The 19926-nt window shown below is 40.4% G+C and overlaps 1 protein-coding gene across 17 annotated transcripts in view; it reads right to left on the bottom strand.

Moving 5' to 3' along the window:
- The window catches only part of STK33 (serine/threonine kinase 33), a 60202-nt gene extending 40723 nt beyond the window's left edge, over positions 1-19479 (bottom strand). Inside the window, exons 1-5 of one of the 17 annotated variants that reach the window (XM_081013962.1) lie at positions 18649-18878; positions 5838-5901; positions 2852-2939; positions 2670-2757; positions 214-264 (exon numbers count right to left, since the gene is read on the bottom strand). In XM_081013962.1, the coding sequence (XP_080870088.1) occupies positions 214-255 (42 nt within the window). In that variant the 5' untranslated portion in view covers positions 256-264; positions 2670-2757; positions 2852-2939; positions 5838-5901; positions 18649-18878. Of the gene's footprint in view, positions 1-213; positions 265-2669; positions 2758-2851; positions 2940-5837; positions 5902-18648; positions 18879-18980; positions 19103-19129 lie in introns of those variants that run through there. The other 16 variants (XM_081013960.1, XM_081013961.1, XM_081013951.1 and 13 more) reach the window with 16 other exon arrangements.
- Between the last annotated feature and the right edge of the window lie 447 nt (positions 19480-19926).

Raw genomic sequence — 19926 nt, 5'->3', positions numbered from 1 at the left:
CAAACGTCGGCTCCCTCGGCCAGTAAAGCGAGATGAGCGCCACAACCTCAGAGTTGTTCACGACTGGACTTAACTGTCAGGGGTCCTTTACCCTTTTTTAGCAGGGGAAAGTATTTATCTTGATGATTTCAGCTTACAAAAGGGGAATATATAATGCTACATTTTTTATGATGTAATATTGGAAGGAATATTATGTACAACCTAAAATCTTACCTCAAAAAGTGAGGACCATGTTGAAATAGGTAGCACTGTCATGGAAGGGAGCTGGAGTAAGAATGGATAGAAAGAAACCACTGAAGTCTACAGACTAAGTAATCTGCCTACTGTTCATAAACTAAAAGACACCCCCCTCCCCAAAAAAAGCAACCATACAGAAACAGCATGCTAGAATGTTCTGTTGTTTGTTATTAGTTACTTTATCATTCTGGGCTGGATTCAACTAACTGGACTTCCCCTAGCATAACAAGGTTTTCCCTCCTGTCTTGCCTCCTGCACTTGCACCCCAAATTGGCCCAGTGGGAATGGGAAAACCCCCAGAAATGTTCATAGAGGAGAGAGGAGGGGTTGTTCAGTCCTTGTGCTGATAGAACATTTGTAAAAGCACAACACTGAATTCTTCCCTGTTTATATTCTCAGTTGTGGAATAAAAATTGAAAACATAAAACAAAGCCTATTATGCTAGAGAGGTAAATGTGTATTTGGCTAGCTTGAATGAATTGACAGGGCTTCAGGTATTTGGTAGGATGTTGGACTAGATAAGCCTTTGGATCCTATCTTATTGCTTGATCCTTAAAAGAAGAATACTTAATTTAAGCCAGTGTGTGTGTCAGACCTTAAAACAATTCCATCCCCCCTTAAAGCCTTTGCTCTCTAATGTTCTTTATATTCCTCACTAGGTATATTCCCCCAGATCCAACAACTTCTGAGATATGTCTACTCCACCTCCAAGATTGCTACCTGCCAACCTATCTACGATGGTGGTGGCACAGCCATCTTATGCCACTTCAACTGTGAAATGTGTAGGCTGAGGCCAATACAAACATAATCAAGATAGCTCTGATCTGTGTCATTGCCGAGCTGCCCCCTGCAGTCCCCATTGCCACTTGGAGCACTGGATTCCATGCCAGAAGCACACCAGGGCAGCATAATTAATATGGCAGAATGGTGAGTTTGGGCATGCAGTCCAGAGCTCCAGTCAAAGCTGTCCCCTCAGCCCTGTTGGCAGCTGCCATGGGCATGCCAGGAATCAGGTGGGCCCAGCATCTCACATGTTGGCAGCGGGTCTAACATGGGTTTTGCTCATCTCTAAAAATTAATGAGCTGTGCTTGTTCCAATGTTTGCTACCAAGGGTTTTAAATTTTGACTTTAAATATATGACAGGAAAGACCAACTGGCAATCCCGGGACCAAATCATTTTACAGCACCTTCTACAGCCCAACCAAATTCTAAGCATGGTGTCATGAAAGGCTGGTCTACAGTTTCAGCTGTAAGGAAAAGGAAAATAGATTCCATTCCCAAGAAATAGTGGCTCCACACATACTCTCTCTTTTGGATTTTGTATGTATTGTCCTGGCTAAACCTTGAGCACATGGGTTCTATAATTGTGATACCCTAAGCGTGCTCTGGTGCCTGGCGTGCTCTGGTCCATGGGGTCACGAAGAGTCGGACACGACTAAACGACTAAACAACAACAACAAGTATTGCACTGCACCTACTTTATTATGGAGCTTGACTAGTCATGAGAAAGTCGGTTGCTAGTTAATAGACACTTCCTACCACCGGGTGATTAGGAGAATGGCATGGTCCCCAACAATGCAGAAGTCAGCCATCCCTGACATATAGCAGCATATCAATGAGCTTAATGGTCAACCATGCAAAGTGCAAGTGTGATTTACCCACCACATGGATACTGAAGAATAATTAACCTAAAGAATCTCTTGTACGCTTTTTGTGTTAGCCAAGCATATCAAATTTATAGCTAGCTTCCTAATCTCTTTTTATGCAGAGAGCCAGAGTACATTTTAAAGCATTCCTAAAATATCAAAGAAGAACAGAAGTTATCTAAACAAATGCAGGATAAATCATTATAATCCCTTCTGGACAGACCAAAGCTTGTAGTAATCAAAGCAAAAGGTGTGTAAAGTCCTTACAGGTGAAACAGACCCTTTACATTTTGACCAGAATGCTATAGGAAGCTCATGTGCAATGGTGCCATGTTATTAAAGTCTAAAACCAATAGCTAGATAATTAAACAAAAAACAAAACAATACTATGTAACTGTATCCAAACATTTCATCTCTGCTTAACAAACACAAAACTTTTATTACTTCCAACTCTACAATTCTATGATTCTATTATTATCCTTTTATGTTTCTAAGAGTACATTCACAAGCAATAAGCACAACTGGGTCTGCCATCTCACCTATGTACTTTGTGATGTGTCGCATTCAAACATTTGAAGGTGCTAACTCAAGTTTATCAATATTTCAGCCATGCCATTATAGATCAAAATCAATCACTGTCAAAATTGTCTAAATGGAAATAGGTTACATTTGCTTAACCACATTATATATGCCTAGTTGCATCTCAAAGCAAATATACATGAGGTAAATGCTTCCCTGCTACTATTTTATTTTAATTCTTGTACTGCCAAAGTGTATCAACTCACTGAGTTATTATTCTAGTTACTCTGCTGAAGGTCACTGTGAAGTTTTCTTCCCAGTAAAATCAAATTTTGCACCATGGCAATACAGACTCTGTAAGAAGAAACCAAAAGATTTTTTTGAATAGCAAATCATGAACTTGTATAAATTTGCACAACCTTAGCCATGTTCCCTGCAAAGAGTTTACCTTGTGGGTGGAATTTGGAGGTTCGGCCTGGGATCCAGATGATGCAGAGTGGGGAGGGATAGGGAAGGTACTGAAATTCTGGAGGTACCTTGGAAAGAGAAGCCATAAAGTGGGGAAGCATCTCTGGCAGCATATTTGGGGCAAGTGAGAAAACCAGAAAGTGATTTGCAAGATCTTAAGTCTGTTTTCCCCATCAAATACTTTCAAGGTTTGCAATGAATATGAACAATAGGTGCTTGATCTTCTGGGGCAGTGACAGCCACTGAGTTAGAGGCTGCTGAATCCCGCTGTTCCCTGTAGTTCCGACACACTGGCACAAATCTGTTCTGGAGAGCTGGGGGAAGGCTTTTCAGAAGACAATTTACAGGGCAATGTCCAACTAGATTTTTCCTTCAACATAAAAAATCCTCACTTACACACCAGAACTCCCTCCTCCCTGCGCATGAGAACCCCACATCCTCCTCAAATTTGATCTACAGAGTAGGAAAAAACCGCTGAACAAATTTAGGGGCCATGAAGGGGGAAGAGAGGGGGTGAAATCCTTGTGTTTATGGAATTAGTTCGTTTCATACCACCTACAAAATCCTGACAAACTAAAACGTTCTATAGTGAAGTAAGAACTTAATAGCTCCATTTATAAAGTGAAAAATTAATGGAATACCAAAGTCAATAAAACATACTGTTAATACTCTTTCATTTAAGCTCCTGCAAAGCAAAATTTAGCAGAATTTGAAACAGTTTCCTGCTCAAAGGATAATTATCAAACTGCTTTCTACTCCTCTTTTAATTATAGTATTGATGTATTGAATGATGTTTTTATGGTAGTTGGAAAGATTTTATGTTTTGAAAGGCAGTACATATATAAATCCCCAAAATAAATAAATAATAAAACTGTACAGAGCATGCAAGTTTTAGTGGTTGAACATGTTTGGGAACCAGTAGACATGCTCAGAAGTGTTAGGATTAACTGGAAAATACCTTTAATAAACTAAAAAGAAAATGCACTTTTAGCATAGCAGTGTTGAAGTACAATATATGATGGATAAAAAATGAAAAAGTGAACAAGAACTCAGGCTGACTAGGAAGAAAAAGTAAAACAGCATGTACATTTGAGCACTGCAATGACCTTGAATACTCATCACAAAATGGAGGCAAATATCTGACAATTTTAGCAGGTGGTCAGAAGGAAAGACTATTTGAATAGCTTCCAGAAAAAGAAAATCCGACCATATTTTCTTTCACCTAGTGATGTTCCAGTACCTTATAGTGGATAATATTTTGCTTAAATGAACAGAATTCTGTGCTTATATGATATAAATTCTGGAGTAATCCTACTGAAGCCAATACCGTTACTCTAAGTTTAAAAAATCTGGTTCAGTGTGATTAAAATCAATAGAGCGCATCGTTTGATGATACTACTTCTCAAGAAAAGGCTATAAGCTTCAGGCATGCTATTATTTGATTACACAATTTCATTGACAGGTTGAAAGGCTTAAAAGGCAACTGAGATATGTGGAGGATTTCATTTTCACAGGAAGAGGATTCATTTCCTCATTTGAAAGGACATCACCATGTCATTTCCTCAAAGTTTTTTTTTAAAAAATCTGTCCTTTGTTGTAAGACACTTGACAAGAAAATTCCTTTTCTAATCTCAAAAAAGCAGATTTCTTGCCAGTTATGATTGGATTTTTTTTCAACAGTGCACAGCATCATTTTAAAAATATGAATTATAACTCTGATATTGTTCTATGTATGTATCTGAAGGAAAACTAATGTTTTTTATTTTATGCATTTGTTTATTTTTTCTCCATCCTCTCTGGGTCAGTTTATGTTTCTGTTGTTGAGTCCTCCAAGGGGCATGGGTCTACCTATAGTGTTCCGTACTTGATATCAACACCTTGCATCCTTCAGCAGGGCAAAATTTAAAGCAAAGTAAATAAATGATTTTGTTTCTGGTAGAATGACTGGTGACAGGACAGGAATATACAAACAAGGGAATTCTGCAACCTGTCATATATATGAAGCTTACTGCCTACATAACCTGTTTTCACAGGTCCACAACTGTCTATAACATGTATGAAATGAGGCAGTCACTAGATCCTACAAAACGTACTTTCAAGAGAAGTCACAACCTACACCTAAACAAAGATAAGAATTATTATTTTTTTACAAAAGAAAGCCACTCCATCAGTATTTGGGGCTACCCTGCCACATAGTATGATTACCCTCCAAGGCCTTTTGCTTTTCTTCCAGACATAGCTGTCATATCACCAACTCCAGCGAAATCCCCATCTAGGTCAGCAAACTACTGCTTCCATAAAAACAAGTCTGGACTGCTTTACGGAGTTAGTGCACTAGAGTCTAACAACAGAGAACAGTGTAAGAAACATCTTCCCCACTGAGAAGGAATGATGTGCAGTCTAACTCTTGCTATAGTAACATTACAGCCTAGATGTTCCTTGCTTATCTGACTGACTTACACTCCATTCTGGTCACCTAATATCTGATCCTTTGAACTGACTGATATTAAACCTGAAAGAAGCACTGTAGTCATCGCCTTCTTGTTCTTCATTGATACATGACTGGCCTATTAATACCTGCCAGCCAAAAAATATTATCTCCACAACTACTGCATAGCTTCATGGTAGCTGTTCATCTTTCTTACTTCTGCCTACATATTATCTAGACTGACTAAGTAATTGCTTAGCCTAAATGTGACGAGTTAGTGAGTGTGCAACATTGCAATGCAATGCATACTGTAGACATGCAGTGTGGTAAATACTGTCTTTTATCACATTTCAGTAACTACCATGAGTGGTACGTGGTAGAACTCTGCTGCTTTGTGATGGGTGTATAACACTGTAGCATAAGAAATACATTTAGATGCATGTATGTGTTTTTTCTAAAAGAGAAACCTATTGTGTGTTTCTACAAACCTAGCATTTGAAAATGAAATTGATTATTAACAAAAAATAATAATTCTTACCTGATACACTCACATTTGATTGGTCGCACGAAACACCACTGTAACTTCAAAATGTTCCCATTCCCTATATTTAAAAAAGGAATGAATATTTTACTTGCTATTTATACTTGCTGCTCCAAAATAATAAGCCTAGAAAGCATACCGGGGGAGGGGATCCACCTTATATCAGAGCAGCACAAGTCTAATCAGGTTTTCAGCGGCTGCAAACCAAGGTTTTATAATCAGTGGGGCATAACTGGAAGTGAAAAAAATCCATAAGCAGAGACCCAAGGAGAGTGGGGGCAAATTAATGTTTAATTGCACATGAGAGCATCCTATTGTCAAGGACAACAAGGGCCAAGTCTGTACAAGTAAAGGTAATTATTTAACTAGTCAAGCCGCTAACTAATGCTTCATACTGCTATGAACACTAATCTCACACACAGACATACAACACAGCTGGAACTGAAAAAACATTATTAGCCAATGTGAAAAATAAAACACATGAGGTGGCTTCATCAGATATTTGGTATTATCCATATTACTGAGTGTAGCTACCACTCATACCTAGGTGTTACATACGTTTATCTAAAATATTGTAATTATTTAAAATAAATTATTTAATAATTTTTCAAATATATTTTTTTCCACGTTATCTTCTTTTTTTAACAAAAATGCTTGCTTAATTACCAACATATATTCACCATACATTAAAGTAGACGGCTGTAATGGATAGCATCATAGAAGATACTAAGAAAAACAAGTGAAAGCAAATATATACGTAGATGCTGAACTGGACTAATTGGATGCTCTCTCTGTGTGGTAAGTACATCATAGGACATGATAATTTACTTAAAAATATGACCGTCACATTGGTCTCATAGATTGGTTTTCACAGATTATGCTGATAACATCGTGATGTTCTTATTGTAAGGAAGTTTTGGACAAGTTTACTTAAAGATTTGCTTTACCCCATACATGCCCACTCAAGAAATAAAAAAAAGTGAAGTACATTTAACACTGCCCTTTCTCATGGTAAATGTTATATATAAAAGCACCCTGGGTCAGTATATGCCTATTTAATTACCTCCATAAAGTTATATACTATACTAACAAGGGGCCAGGGAGGCGCGAAAGTGTGGTCCTCTGTTGCATTGGAAGCCTCTTTCTTTCTTTCTTTCTTTCTTTCTTTCGTTATACCAGCTCCTGGTTGGCAAAACTGAGAGGCTTAAGGATTGGGCCTTTGGGGGGAGGATCCATGGGACTTAGCCTCTGCCGCCCCACCTCAAAACAAACTAATCTGTTTCTATCCTTTCAGCTGTCGACCATCAGAATAAGAACCACCAACAGTAGCTTTCTGCCCACTTTGGTGGAGCTGGGACAAAAGCCAGTGGGGAAAAAGCTCTACACACCAACCTAACTCTCTCCATCAGAGAGTAAGGATTGCAGCCTACATCTGTGAGGTATATTTCACATACCTATTTTATATATTCCAGAGAGATGCCAGTATATGCTGTATGGAAAGTATGTTCCCTGTTCAAATCCACTACACTGCATTCTCTATTCAATCTCTATTAAAATCTCTTATACGTTGCTGTAAGGCTGTAGCCTTTTACTTTCCAAAAAAATAATTACATAAGAAAAGGAAAGATTGCCACAAATTATTAAAATCATATAATTCAGCATGACTGCTCACCACCATCAGTTGTCGCCAATTTTTGTTCACTTTTTATTGTGTTGAATATTAATTCAAATATGGTATTACATACACTAATGAAAGGACAAATGCTTCTTATCTACTCCCTCTGTGCAGGACTGTTAAAGCCATCTTTTGTATCTTGCCTTAGTAATAAAATGCTGATTTATAGTGTTTGCTTTATCTGTTGAAGTAAGATAATGGAGGAGCTATTGCCCAAGTAGATTTTCATTTCATCTGGCGTAAGATACAAATCCCCACCTTCACATATCTTGAACCTGCTACTCCTAAAACATAGGTATAGGAATAATGCACTCCAGTGAACAAAGAAAAAAAGTATCAAGAAAAACCTGCTTGCTATCAAAGCAAACACTGCTACTGTTATGTGATTCACAAAAATAATTTCTCAGAAACACAACAGCTCTTAAAATCTAAGACAGAAACCAAATACAGATTGTACACTTAGGTCACCTGCCAATGCTCTTCTTTGAACATCCCACTGATGCAAGTAAGGCAGGTGGCAACTAGAGAGAGGGCACTTTTGGTTGTGGTACTCCTCTCCCAGAAATACTCACCTGGCACGTATTATGCTATCTTTTTTGTACCAGGTCTTTTATTCTCCCTGGGTTTTTTTGTTTTTTTACCAAAAACTTTTACAAAAACTTTATTGTTTTTATTATATCCAGTTTGTGAGGCTGCACAAGCATACAAACTTCGGGAGAAGAGCTTGTAGCCACTTTGCCCATTTCTGGTCCTTTTTTGCTCCTCTGCCATACTAAGCTAGGACAAGGTTTGGCTTAGCGGGTTGTACAAACCAATGTTACTTTATTATTGATTTTAAAAAAAAAAAATTAAGAACAGGTTTGCAATGCTGTTTTTAATCCTGTAAACTTCCCACAATCTTAAGATGAAGGGCTTTATAGAACCCTAATGATGATGATATCAATAATAATAATCACGAAATAAAATAGGAGAGGTGGCAATCTCGCTTTTGTTAACCTCATCCCTGAAAACCACATACTCAATTCAAAGGGCAAAAGCGGAATTCCTCAACTGCAGTTGCATCATAGCAGTCTAACTGTAGACCCCCCTCATCACATACTACGGCCAGGGTTTACAGACAGCTCCTATATTTACATACTTAGTGCAGTTTCATGTACACTCCATGCCTCTCTGCTTCCTGCCTCCTCCACATCTGCACCCACACTCCTCAATCTGACCACTGCATCTTCAGCCTTAAGTACTATGATCCAGAGCATGCACGCATGATCCAATTCCAGCAACTGCAGCAGATTTAAATCCACATTTTGGGGAAATCCACAGATAACTGTTTTCAATAGCAGGTGTCAAATTATCTGTGCTCCTCATACATGACATACTCATCCAGGAAGTCTACCCTCCTAATTTGAGAAATATTCTCAGACAGCAGCAGACTTTGGTACACAAAGTCCAGCCTAGAAAGAAACCCAAAAGTTTCCTAGCACCTTATCAATGAACTAATTTATAACAATGATAGTTTTTGTACACAACAACCTTCCTCATCAGATAATGACATAGGCAGAGCTGGTGTTGGAGACAAATAACTGCACAGATATACATGGATTTGGAATCAGCAGAAGAAACTGCACCACTCCATCATGCTAACAAGCTGGAATTAATGATATATATTCAAGTCAAAGGCTAAAACAAACTGAACAATACTCATCTCGAAAAAATGGAATGTACTACAGACTTTCTATTTTGTGTGCCTATGTAAGACAAGGAAGCTAACATTTCTTTGGGGGAGAAAGTTGAAGAAAACAGCACTCTCTAAAAGAGTATGTAAATCATGTAGATATCTAGTGTGAAAAATCCTCTATGCTGCACTGTGTTATTCTCTCCTCAAAGGGAAATAAATCAAAGCTATTATCTTTGTAGTTTTATCGGGAATAAAGAAGGCAGACTGCTGACCTTTTTTATCCTCTGAACTTCAACAAAATTGTTTAACATTTATTTACAAGTCTGTCATATGATAAAGACAATACCTTCAATGAAGCTTCACTCAAAGACCAAGGGTTATATACCTTATACTTTAACGCAACATTGCTGCAAGCAGAAAATTAAATGCTGAAAGGTACAAACTTGATAAGAAGTCTTTTAAAGGGGTTTTTTTTTAGGTGAACTTGGGAACTTATGCTCAAGGAAAAGTGCAGCTATAATAAAGATCAAGTGCTGAAGCATAAACTGCAGTTGTCTAGTTTAGCTACCTGGAAGGTGCTTCAACCCTGAAATTAAAAACTTTTGTATAAACTAGTACGTTTTTAAAAAATTGGGAAATGACTTTAAAAACCTACAGGACTAACTTTCAATGTTTGCAAAATTTTATGATCAGAACCAAATTAAAAGTCCCAAATACGTCTGTGTTCTCATTAATAAAGTTACCTAGCACTGCAGTTATTTGTTTTTTCCACGAGGTGGCACTTTTGTACTGTCATGAAAGGCTTGGTGATTTCTTTAATCAAGCCACATTCCTTCATCCTTTCCAAATCCATTTATACTTTATGGCGTAAGAGAATGGGGAGTCTGTGTGCTGTATGGTTTGGCATTAAACAATGGATTTTCAGCAAACCCCTGTCTCCAAAGACTCCTATACGTCTCGCTGTTCTCTTAAGTTCCATTGCAGCCTGTATTCCTCAGCTGATTTTATTATTCATTTATTATTTAGTTATTTCAAAACCACACTTTCATAGAAAATATAACAAGGCATTGAACAGCTTATAAACACAGTACTGCAATAATAACAGTAAAAATGCCAATGACATATCAATGAAAAATGGTCAGTAAAAAAAATTGTATTTAAAGGCCTGTCTGAACAACACATTTTTTAAAAGAGATCTATAAGATAGCAGAGGTGACACCTGCCAAACGTCTAGGAGTTCCACAGGGCAGGAACTGCCAAACTAAAAGCTTGCCCCCTGGTAAAAGCCAGAGGGCATTGAAGGGGCACCAAGAACTATCCCGTTTATGACCTTGCATCACATTCAACAACAGAATTAGGAAGGTGCCCATGCACACACTAGGAGGAGTACAGTGGTACCTCGGGTTACATACGCTTCAGGTTACAGACTCCGCTAACCCAGAAATAGTACCTCAGGTTAAGAACTTTGCTTCAGGATGAGAACAGAAATCATGTTCCGGCGGCGTGGCAGCAGCGGGAGGCCCCATTAGCTAAAGTGGTACTTCAGGTTAAGAAAGGTTTCAGGTTAGGAACAGACCTCCAGAACGAATTAAGTTCTTAACCCGAGGTACCACTGCATACACATTCTCTCACTCATGCACACACATTCCTAGAGCGCACACTCTCACATGCACACACACATGCAAGCATACAGACCACACATGCTACATTGATCCCCATCTCAGTGCAGGCTGAAAGACGAACCAGGTGCCCCAGGCTCCTTCAGGCGGAAAGTGGGACAAGAAAAGGAGGGAGGGCAGGGAGGGGTTGATGGACCACTAACAAAACTTCACAGAACTTATCCTGCCATGGATTCACCATAAACGTAAACCTCTCTTCTTTGTAGCTTCTGTGACAAAACATCTTCTAAACAATTCAACATACTCCTCAGGCAGTGTAAAATTGTTTCTCTCCTATGCAGGTCTGAGGGGGTTCTGAAATCCTATTTTAGTCTCCTCAGGAATAAATTATCCCACAAATAGTTACATTTATTAACGGAGCCTAAGAAAAAGTGAGTAACCACTGTGCGTACTTCTATCTACATGAAAAATAATTATTTTAAAAATCCCATTCTTAGCACTTCCTGTACTGTGCTCTTCTGTCTTGGCAGTATTGCAAATTTTTGCATGCTACCTGTAAGGGTCCCCCCCCCCCCGCACCCCCTTAAAGTGCTTTTCCTGGGCTTTCTTCTGTGCTGCTCTTGCAATGAGGAATGAATTTCCCCTTTTTAAAATGGTTGCAGCTACATCTGGTGTTTTATGGAGCAGAGCTTACATCCTCTACCCTTCCTCTGTGCCTAGCATATGAAAGCAAAGTTCTGCTGGGGGGGGGGGGACTTATTTTACAAAGATTCAGCAGGCTTGTAAATTTCTGAACTTATTTTCAAGACTGGTTTAGCACTTGACATCTTGTGAAGCAGGACCAAATAAAGACCTTTGGAGGTCCTAGGCACTTGGTGCCCCCATATTTATCTAATTCAAAATTATATTTTTTGAAATGAAACAAAACCTACAGAAAGATGGAAAGTAATGTTTATTTTTGTATACTTCCACTTTTTTCATATTTGGGGGAAAATTCTACTTTTTCTTATTGCAAAGTCTTTGATCAGATCCTTAGAACAAACCTTACATAAGACATATGCCTCCATACTTAGTAGAGATAATAAGGCATCCAGCCTACCTCGTTGCATAGTTGTTCTGTTGGGATTTTTAATATACTTCAACTGAGAAAATGAACACTCAGCTGAGCAATTTGTGACCATTAATGCTAAAAATCTGGCAATGAATCTGTGGTGCCCCCTTCCCTTGATACCCTAAGCAAGTGCTTATTTTGCTTAATGGTTAATCCAGCCCTGAGTGGAAGTATTAAGTGGTTTCCTTAATTCTGTCATTTGTTTTTTTCCACCAGATGGCACCTTAGTACGATACAGTATCTGCTTTGTATAGTCACATTCAATTGGCATTTGTTTTTCAATACACTGTTTTGCATTTTAGTGAAGAAACATTAATGTGGTTTACACTTCAGAGTCACCTAAGTGTTCCATTCAAACATTATGTGAAAGAAAATGTTTCTTATCTATAGCTATCCTCAGCACAATATGCATATATATTAAATATACAGAAGTTATGTGCAATTTGATCTCTCTAAATCATCAGGAAATTATGTCCTTCATCATGGATGTTGGGAGGTACACATTGCAAAATAAGTATGCGGGATAACTGCACAACAAAATTGCACTAGCTCTTCTCGTTCTACTTTTGAGTACATTTAAATTAAGTGATGCAGCTCTTCACTTTCAGTTAATTTCCAAAGAGGTGATAATGGCAGTACATCATTTGAATCTCAGTTGTATCCATTAACCAGAGTAACCTTTCTCCTTTTTGGTAAAATGTTTCCAAGCTCAAACCTACTGTATCCCACAACTCCCATTTGTGACACAGCTGACAAAAAAGAGATCGACAGCAATGATTTGAAATCTTTTTTAAAAAAAAAAATCCAGTTGCATGGGCTGGCACCAATATAGATGGGTCCCTGCTGAATGGAAGCCCTTTCTACCAATTTCTGATCTATTTTGCATACTACTGCCCTAACAAACTCTGCTGCAATATCCTACCAGCATCTTAGTTATCAATCCATACTACCTTGTTGCATTAGCTCATACCCGAAGCGTGATATCCTGGTTGTTATATTGCACAAAGTTTTGTGAACTGATTCTACTTTGTTGACTCAGAAGCTCGAAAGATCAGGACATAAATAACCCCATCACCATACAATCTGAGCACAACAAAGTATGTACTGTGTTCAGATAAAGGTGTAAAAGATCCTAAACAAGAGACTACAAAATATGATAAGATAAAGGGATAGAAATATTAACAGTGAAATTGTGAAATTGAGTCACTGTGATGATCTCCACATTCATATTAACAAACTGCAGATAAAATCTTGTCCAGACAGCTCCACTGTTAAATGGAAACCACAAAAGTTCACATAACAAAGAAGTTTGCTGTGCTCATGTTTACTGCAGGTCTTGGCTAGTTGCTAGGAGCACTGCTTTCAGTGGGATTTTTGCATTCTTGTCTAGTTCACTTCCTCAAGTGCTTGAACATTCCCATAATAAAATTGCTTTTAGACTGCCCTGTTCAACACACCACAGAGAACCCAATTTTGTCCAAGTCAGTGTAATGTATCCCTGTTTACATCATATTGTAAATGTAATGTTCTTTGGAGAAAGTTAGAAGGCTCTTATATCATATCTATGGTCTGGATATGCAGTCTGTACAACATAAAGATATGATTGTACAGGTCTGCAATTCCCCATTGGATACACTCCAACATTTCTCCAATGAAAATAGGAATATTCTAACATACGTAAGCTAGACTCATACAGGCTTTCTCATAGTGGGAACGAGGGGGGAACCTATACATATATATATATATATATATATAGCCTCCCAACCACATTAATAAATATTGACATAAGTAACTAAGGAGCATATGATAGAAATCTACAAAATCATGTACAGTGTAGAGAAGGTGGGCTGGGGAGAAAGTATAGTACTTTTCTCTCTTTTCCATACCAGAACTCCAGCCAACGAAATTGAATCACAGAGGATTCTGTATTACAGGTAGATCCAATAGGACTGTTCTTGTGTTAAGGGTGAAGGGTTGCAGCTGCAACAGTATAGAGAATGTCAGCTAAGAAGCAGGTTCCAAGCTAGAAAATATGAAAAAGTTAAGCACAGGGAGGACTAAGTGTCAAGGAGTACAATTAGCAGGTTTTTTCTAGGAGCAGTTCGTGAACCTAAGTAGTGCCAATTCAGTGGGGTAGCATTTCTGTTAATGGTGCAAATGGACAAAATTGGGCTACACTAAACTTACTGGTTTCACAGGGTAAAGAAAACCAGCTCCTATCCCCTTTTTGTATTTTTTTCTGGACAAGATGGCTGGCTTCTTCTCTCTCCTCCCTTACAAAAAAAAACCAACTCCCACCATTCCTTCCTAATGTGTTTTAGCAAATTAATGATTTGTGAATCCTTGATTTAAAGCATCTATTTTACAGGCTGCCGTGAACATTCTTGAGGAGAGTGAATATGACTATCTATTGAAAATTAGATAACATAATTAGTTACTCATTTAGAAGCAGAGAGAAAATGAGTAATCATCTTAGTCTATTGCCCTTGTGTCTTATGGCCCAGTAGCCATAAGATGGCTTTTATTTCAACAACACAGAAGGGATTTTAAGAATTAGATTCATATAATTGAATACATTCATAGAATAAGGGTGATCTAATCAAATTTAATAAAATAGTTGAAAATTCTGTCAGAAATCATGTAAAGTAGGAAACAAGGGTCAAGACTGTGCCTATGATGGGCAGTAAGCTTTGTTAGCACTTCTGGAGACGTATCACAGTGTGCTGTTTTATAACAAGTGGCTATATTTTTTTCAGAAGTTATAGTTTGGTCTACAATAATAAAAACTAGTAAATACCACCAACACAGAGAACTTCCATGTTGCAAAAGTGTTCATTTCCATTAAATGATTAGAAGAATCAGTGGTGCGGCTGCCCACTAGACCTGGTGAGGATGCTAGGAGTTCATGGGGTGCAGCCAAGTTGTTTTGGTTTTCTCATCATCATCCTCCCTTGCTATTGTGGACACTTAAGAACTTCAATTTTACAAATAGCTTTTTAATTTAATTTTAATTTTGCCAAAATGTTTTTTTACCGTCACAACTCTGTAAAGTAAACCATTGTGCAACTTGAGCAAAACAACAAAAAGAACAAAACTACTACCTTAACGGCTAACAAATTTATTATGGCCTAAGGTTTAAGGGACTGAAATCCACAGGATCAGATGTCTCATTTTTTGTAATTCATGCACGCTTAAGGAATAATACATTTTGCTAGCCTCTAAAGTGCTACTTTAGAGCACTTTAGAAACTACACTGCAGTTTCATTTCTGCTGTAAGCCATTGCTAGTTGTATAACATTTCTGAACAAATCAGATAAAAGCAGCAAGATGGTTTCATGTAAATGCTGAATAGCATGGGAGACAAGAACTCAGAATATTAAAAACCCCACAGAACTCAGAATATTAAAAGCCAGGGGGCTAAGCAGCAGTCTCCCAGCAACTTCTTCTGAAAGTTGCTCTCCAGATAGGAATGTAACCACTTCACAGCACAGCCTCTAATTCCCAACTCAATCAGCCAATCCAGCATGGTCTATGGCAGGGGTTGTCAACCTGGTCCCTACCACCCACTAGTGGGCGTTTCAGGATTCTGGGTGGGTGGTAGGGGGTTCTATGGCACAAGCTGAATCCTCCTTCCATCGAGCACTGGTGGGTGGTAAGAAAATTTTACCATCAAGAAAGATGCATTAGTGGGCAGTAGGTATAAAAAGGTTGACTACCCCTTGTCTAGGGACGCAGGTAGCACTGTGGTCTAAACCACTGAGCCTTGGGCTTGCCGATCAGAAGGTCAGCGGTTCAAATCCCTGCGAGAGGGTGAGCTCTCGTTGCTCGGTCCCAGCACCTGCCAACCTAGCAGTTCGAAAGCACACCAAAAAGTGCAAGTGGATTAATATGTACCACTCCGGCGGGAAGGTAAACGGCGTTTCCATGCGCTGCTCTGGTTCGCCAGAAGCGGCTTAGTCATGCTGGCCACATAACCCGGAAAAACTGTCTGCGGAGCGGACAAACGCCGGCTCCCTCAGCCTGTAAAGCGAGATGAGCACTGCAACCACAGAGTCGTTCGCGACTGGACTTAACTGTCAGGGGTCCCTTTACCTTAACCTTTACCTTTACCCCTGGTTATGGAAACCAAAAGCCACTGCGAGTGGCAGAAAAAATAGTAAGGTCTCACTCTCCTCTGGTCTCCCAACCAGATAACATATCAGGGTAACCAAGGCTGTTTTAGTGATGGAAATGGACCATAATGAGATTGAAATGGATCTAGATAAGTAGCCTTGTCTAAGAATGCTAGATAGCACCTTGCCCTGTAAAAATCTTTTCTTGACTTTTGTATCCTACGGATGTGCACATCGCTATAACCCACCAGAGGGAGCATGAACATAAGAATGAAAAAGTAACAGTCAGAGACATATGGAAATCTTACACCAGGAATGGCGAGCCTGTGGCCCTCTAGATATTGTTGGACTGCAACTCCCATCATACCTAACCATTAGCCATGCTGGTTACAGCTGGTGGGAACTGGAGTCCAACAACATCTGGCGAGCCACAGGGTCCCAGTTCCTGTCTTAAACTGTAACCAAAGAGGTTTAGATGGTATATTAGAAAGAACTTTCTAAAACATATGTTAACCTTAAAAGCAGCCATTGCTTCATCTGGGTTTGGAATGCTAAGCAGTATAAAATTTACATTGCATTTCAGATGTTTTCTTTCTATGCTATATTTTTGCATAAAGTTTATGTCACACACAGTGCTCATTGTGTACAAACAGCATACAAAAAGCTCTAAATCAATTTAGGTCTCATATGAGAAAACACTTTAAGGTTGCTGTCCTAAGCATAATCACATGAAAGTAAGACCTACTGAACTGTGTGGGACTTACTTCTGATTAAACATGCTTAACTTGTGGGATAGTTTTTCCTGATTCAGACAATTCTGTAAAAACTACAGAGACAACATTCCAATTTGAATTGTATAACAGTAACAAAACAATAATATACAAAAGTGCCGTAATATTTCTGCAGAGAACTGTGAGTTTATGAAAAAGACTTTCCATGTTGCCTTATGGCACCAGGACTGCTTAGTCCAGGAAACAAGAAGGTTCTGAAATAACATATTTCCTTAAAGTTATGTACTCCCAAAAAAAGAATAAAAGGCCTGGAAAAATCCAAGACTATTGGCAGACTGAAAGCCTAATCATTGCTGCCACCCAGGAATCTGATTCTTTCTCTAACTCTGAAGGGCAAGATAAAGTAGCAGGCATCTATTCATTTGACAGGCACCACATTGGGAAGGAAAGTCATTAGGAACTTTAAAGCAAGGTGTCTATTGCTCCCTAACATCTGAATCAGGAGATAAGAAAGCTCTGAATATACGAAAGCTCATATGAACATATGAAAGCTCTGGATCGGTGTCTGAAAGGGCCAATAAACTGTTGATTCCTGAAAAGAGGCAGTATCTTTGGATAGGTAGTTTCTGTGTGCAGGAGATAGGCAACTTATCAACTGCAAGGTAAGAAAGAACAGGTGCATAGCTTGGGGATACTCCTCAACACATCTCTGTCACTAGAGCACCAAGTGTCCTCTGTGGATAGGAGTGCCTTTTACCTGCTCTGCCTATTTCACCAGCTATAGCTATTGCTGGAATACCCTGGCCACTGAAGTTCATTTACTGTTAATCTCAAGGCTGGATTACTGCACTCTGTGTCGGGCTTCCTTAAGGCCTGGATCAGAAGCTTTCGCTGGTGAGGAATGTGGCACTTAGATTGTTGTTGGGGGCACATTGCCAACATCATGTGGCATTTTTGTTAAAACATCTGCACTGGCTGCATATCAACGACCAAACCAGGTTCAAAGCCATTGTATTAATTTTAAAAGCCTTAAATATCTTACGTCCAGGGTACCTTAAGGACAGCCTAAACCCTTCTACCCTGGCTTGATCACTGAGCATCATTAGTCTTCCCCAGAGCTGGCAAGGCTCACCTGACAGCAACAAGAAACCAAGCCTTTGGTGTCATCAACCCTGTCCTGTGGAATGCTCAGCCAACAGAGATTCAGCAGGCACCCTCTATTTCAGCTTGCAGAAAACGTTTCTCTGCTACCAAGCTTACACAGGCAATTAAGAATACATCTGATTTTAATTTTTAATGCACTTTTATTCTGTGCAGCTACTATTGCTGTAAACCGCTTGGAGATGGCTTACGCTATAGCAGTGTATAAGTGCTTTTATAAATAAATCAAATGAATAAATAACACGTGCATTTAAAGCTGCAACATCACTGCCAGAGGAGATGTACCTCTCCTCCGTCCTCCACAAGCCTGCCTACCCCGCGTATAAATTCATGCAACGCCTTAGATCGATTTATTAAACTATAATAGCAGAGTAAGCTGCCTCCAGCCTCTACGTTGCTTTTGCTGCTGCAGCCTAACCCGGCCGGCCCCTCTGAGAGCGGATAACACGGCAGACTCTCCGAATAAGTGACTTGTGAGGGACCCCAAAGGAAGCTAGCTGACAAAAACACAAGCAGGTTCCTCCTTCACCCGGCAGCCCCGAAAAGCGCCCACAAGCGGCGAAGATGCTGTGCTCCCCTCCCTGGAAGCGGCCGCTCCGGGCGCCCAAATGCAGCCGGCATCCTCTTCGTCGTCATGGCAACCGGACAACTTGCAGCCTCCCTCCCTGGCTCCCTCCCTCCTTCCCCCTCTCGCCCCTCGCTTCGCAGCGGCAAACGCACACACCTCACCGACCCCGCTGCCCTGCCGTGGCGGCGGCGATGGCGGCTTTTTCCCGCCTCTCGGTCCCCGGCCGGCTCTTCAGCCCCTTCGCGCATGCAGAAACTTTTCTCCACAGCCGCCCAGCCTGGGCACCGCGGGTAGTACAGGGGCCTCGCAGGGACAAAGTAGCGCAGAGCGCGGAGACGTTCCTCCCTGCAACCCCCTCCCCCCGCCCTCCTCAGAGGCCGCCCGGCCCCACCTCAGGGAGGAGGAGGAGGAGGAGGAGGAGGAAGGGGCGGTGGGGCTTTCCCGTCTCCCCCTCGCTTTTCTCTCGGTACCAGAAGGGCGGGCGTTACCTCAGCAGACCGGCGCTCTGAGAGAACTTGGTCTTCGCTTTGAAAAAAGTTACATTTCAAAAACCGGCTGCAGCCGCCGCTCTGCCCCACCATTCCAGCCTCTAAGGAAACTTAGCAGGGCAATCTGGGAAGTAAATCGCATTGAATACCGTGGATCTTTCCCCTCAGAAAAGCGTGCATAGGCTGGGAGTCTCTCAGCTCCCTACGAAACTTGTCCGTTGGGATTGTCCTCTTTCTGATTTCGTGAGGCTCACTTGGCTCCGCGGTTTTTATTGCTGCTGCTGCTGCCGTGGATGCGCTTTCGCGTATAAAGAGTGGTGTGCTCAAGACATGGCCCCTGGCGCAGAAGAACCAGGAAGCAGGAAAGAGCCAGTTGCACCGAGTACCATAATGTGCAATTCCTGCATCTTCTAGTTCCTCACTTAGCAAGACTGCTTTGTAAAGTTTCAAATGCCTTGCAAGAACATGCAGTATAAGCCGCAGACTGCCCCCTGTTGAAAACAAGAGGGTTAAAGGAGTTTAGGCCGAGGTGAGGGGCGCCCAGCCCAAGATACGGTACTTCAGTATCTGCAGGGGGGACAACCCCACTAGCTCCCACACCTCAGTGCAGCTTGCACAGGAGAACAATAGAATTGTAGAGTTGGAAGGGATCATGAGGGTCATCTAGTTCAACCCCTGCAATGCAGGAATGTTTCACCCAGTGTGGGGCTCAAACCCATGATCCTGGAATTAAGAGTCTCATTGCTCTACTGAATGAGCTCAGATTATTGTGTCCTGTAAATCAAATGTCCCACTCTGATGCCACCTTTTAACAGCGCCCAAAATATGCCTGCTGAGGCACCCTCCTCATCTTGCCTCACAACAGGATCACTTCTGAGCTTTTTAAACAACTTCTAACTGTGTGGCACTACATTATCTCTTTATTGTAGCAGGAAAACCCTCAATC

Source organism: Podarcis pityusensis (assembly GCF_964106645.2).
Source record: "Podarcis pityusensis genome assembly, chromosome: 1".
Lineage (NCBI taxonomy): Eukaryota > Metazoa > Chordata > Lepidosauria > Squamata > Lacertidae > Podarcis > Podarcis pityusensis.
The sequence above is the reverse complement of the archived record's forward strand: the minus strand, read 5'-3'. Positions and strand labels throughout refer to the sequence as shown.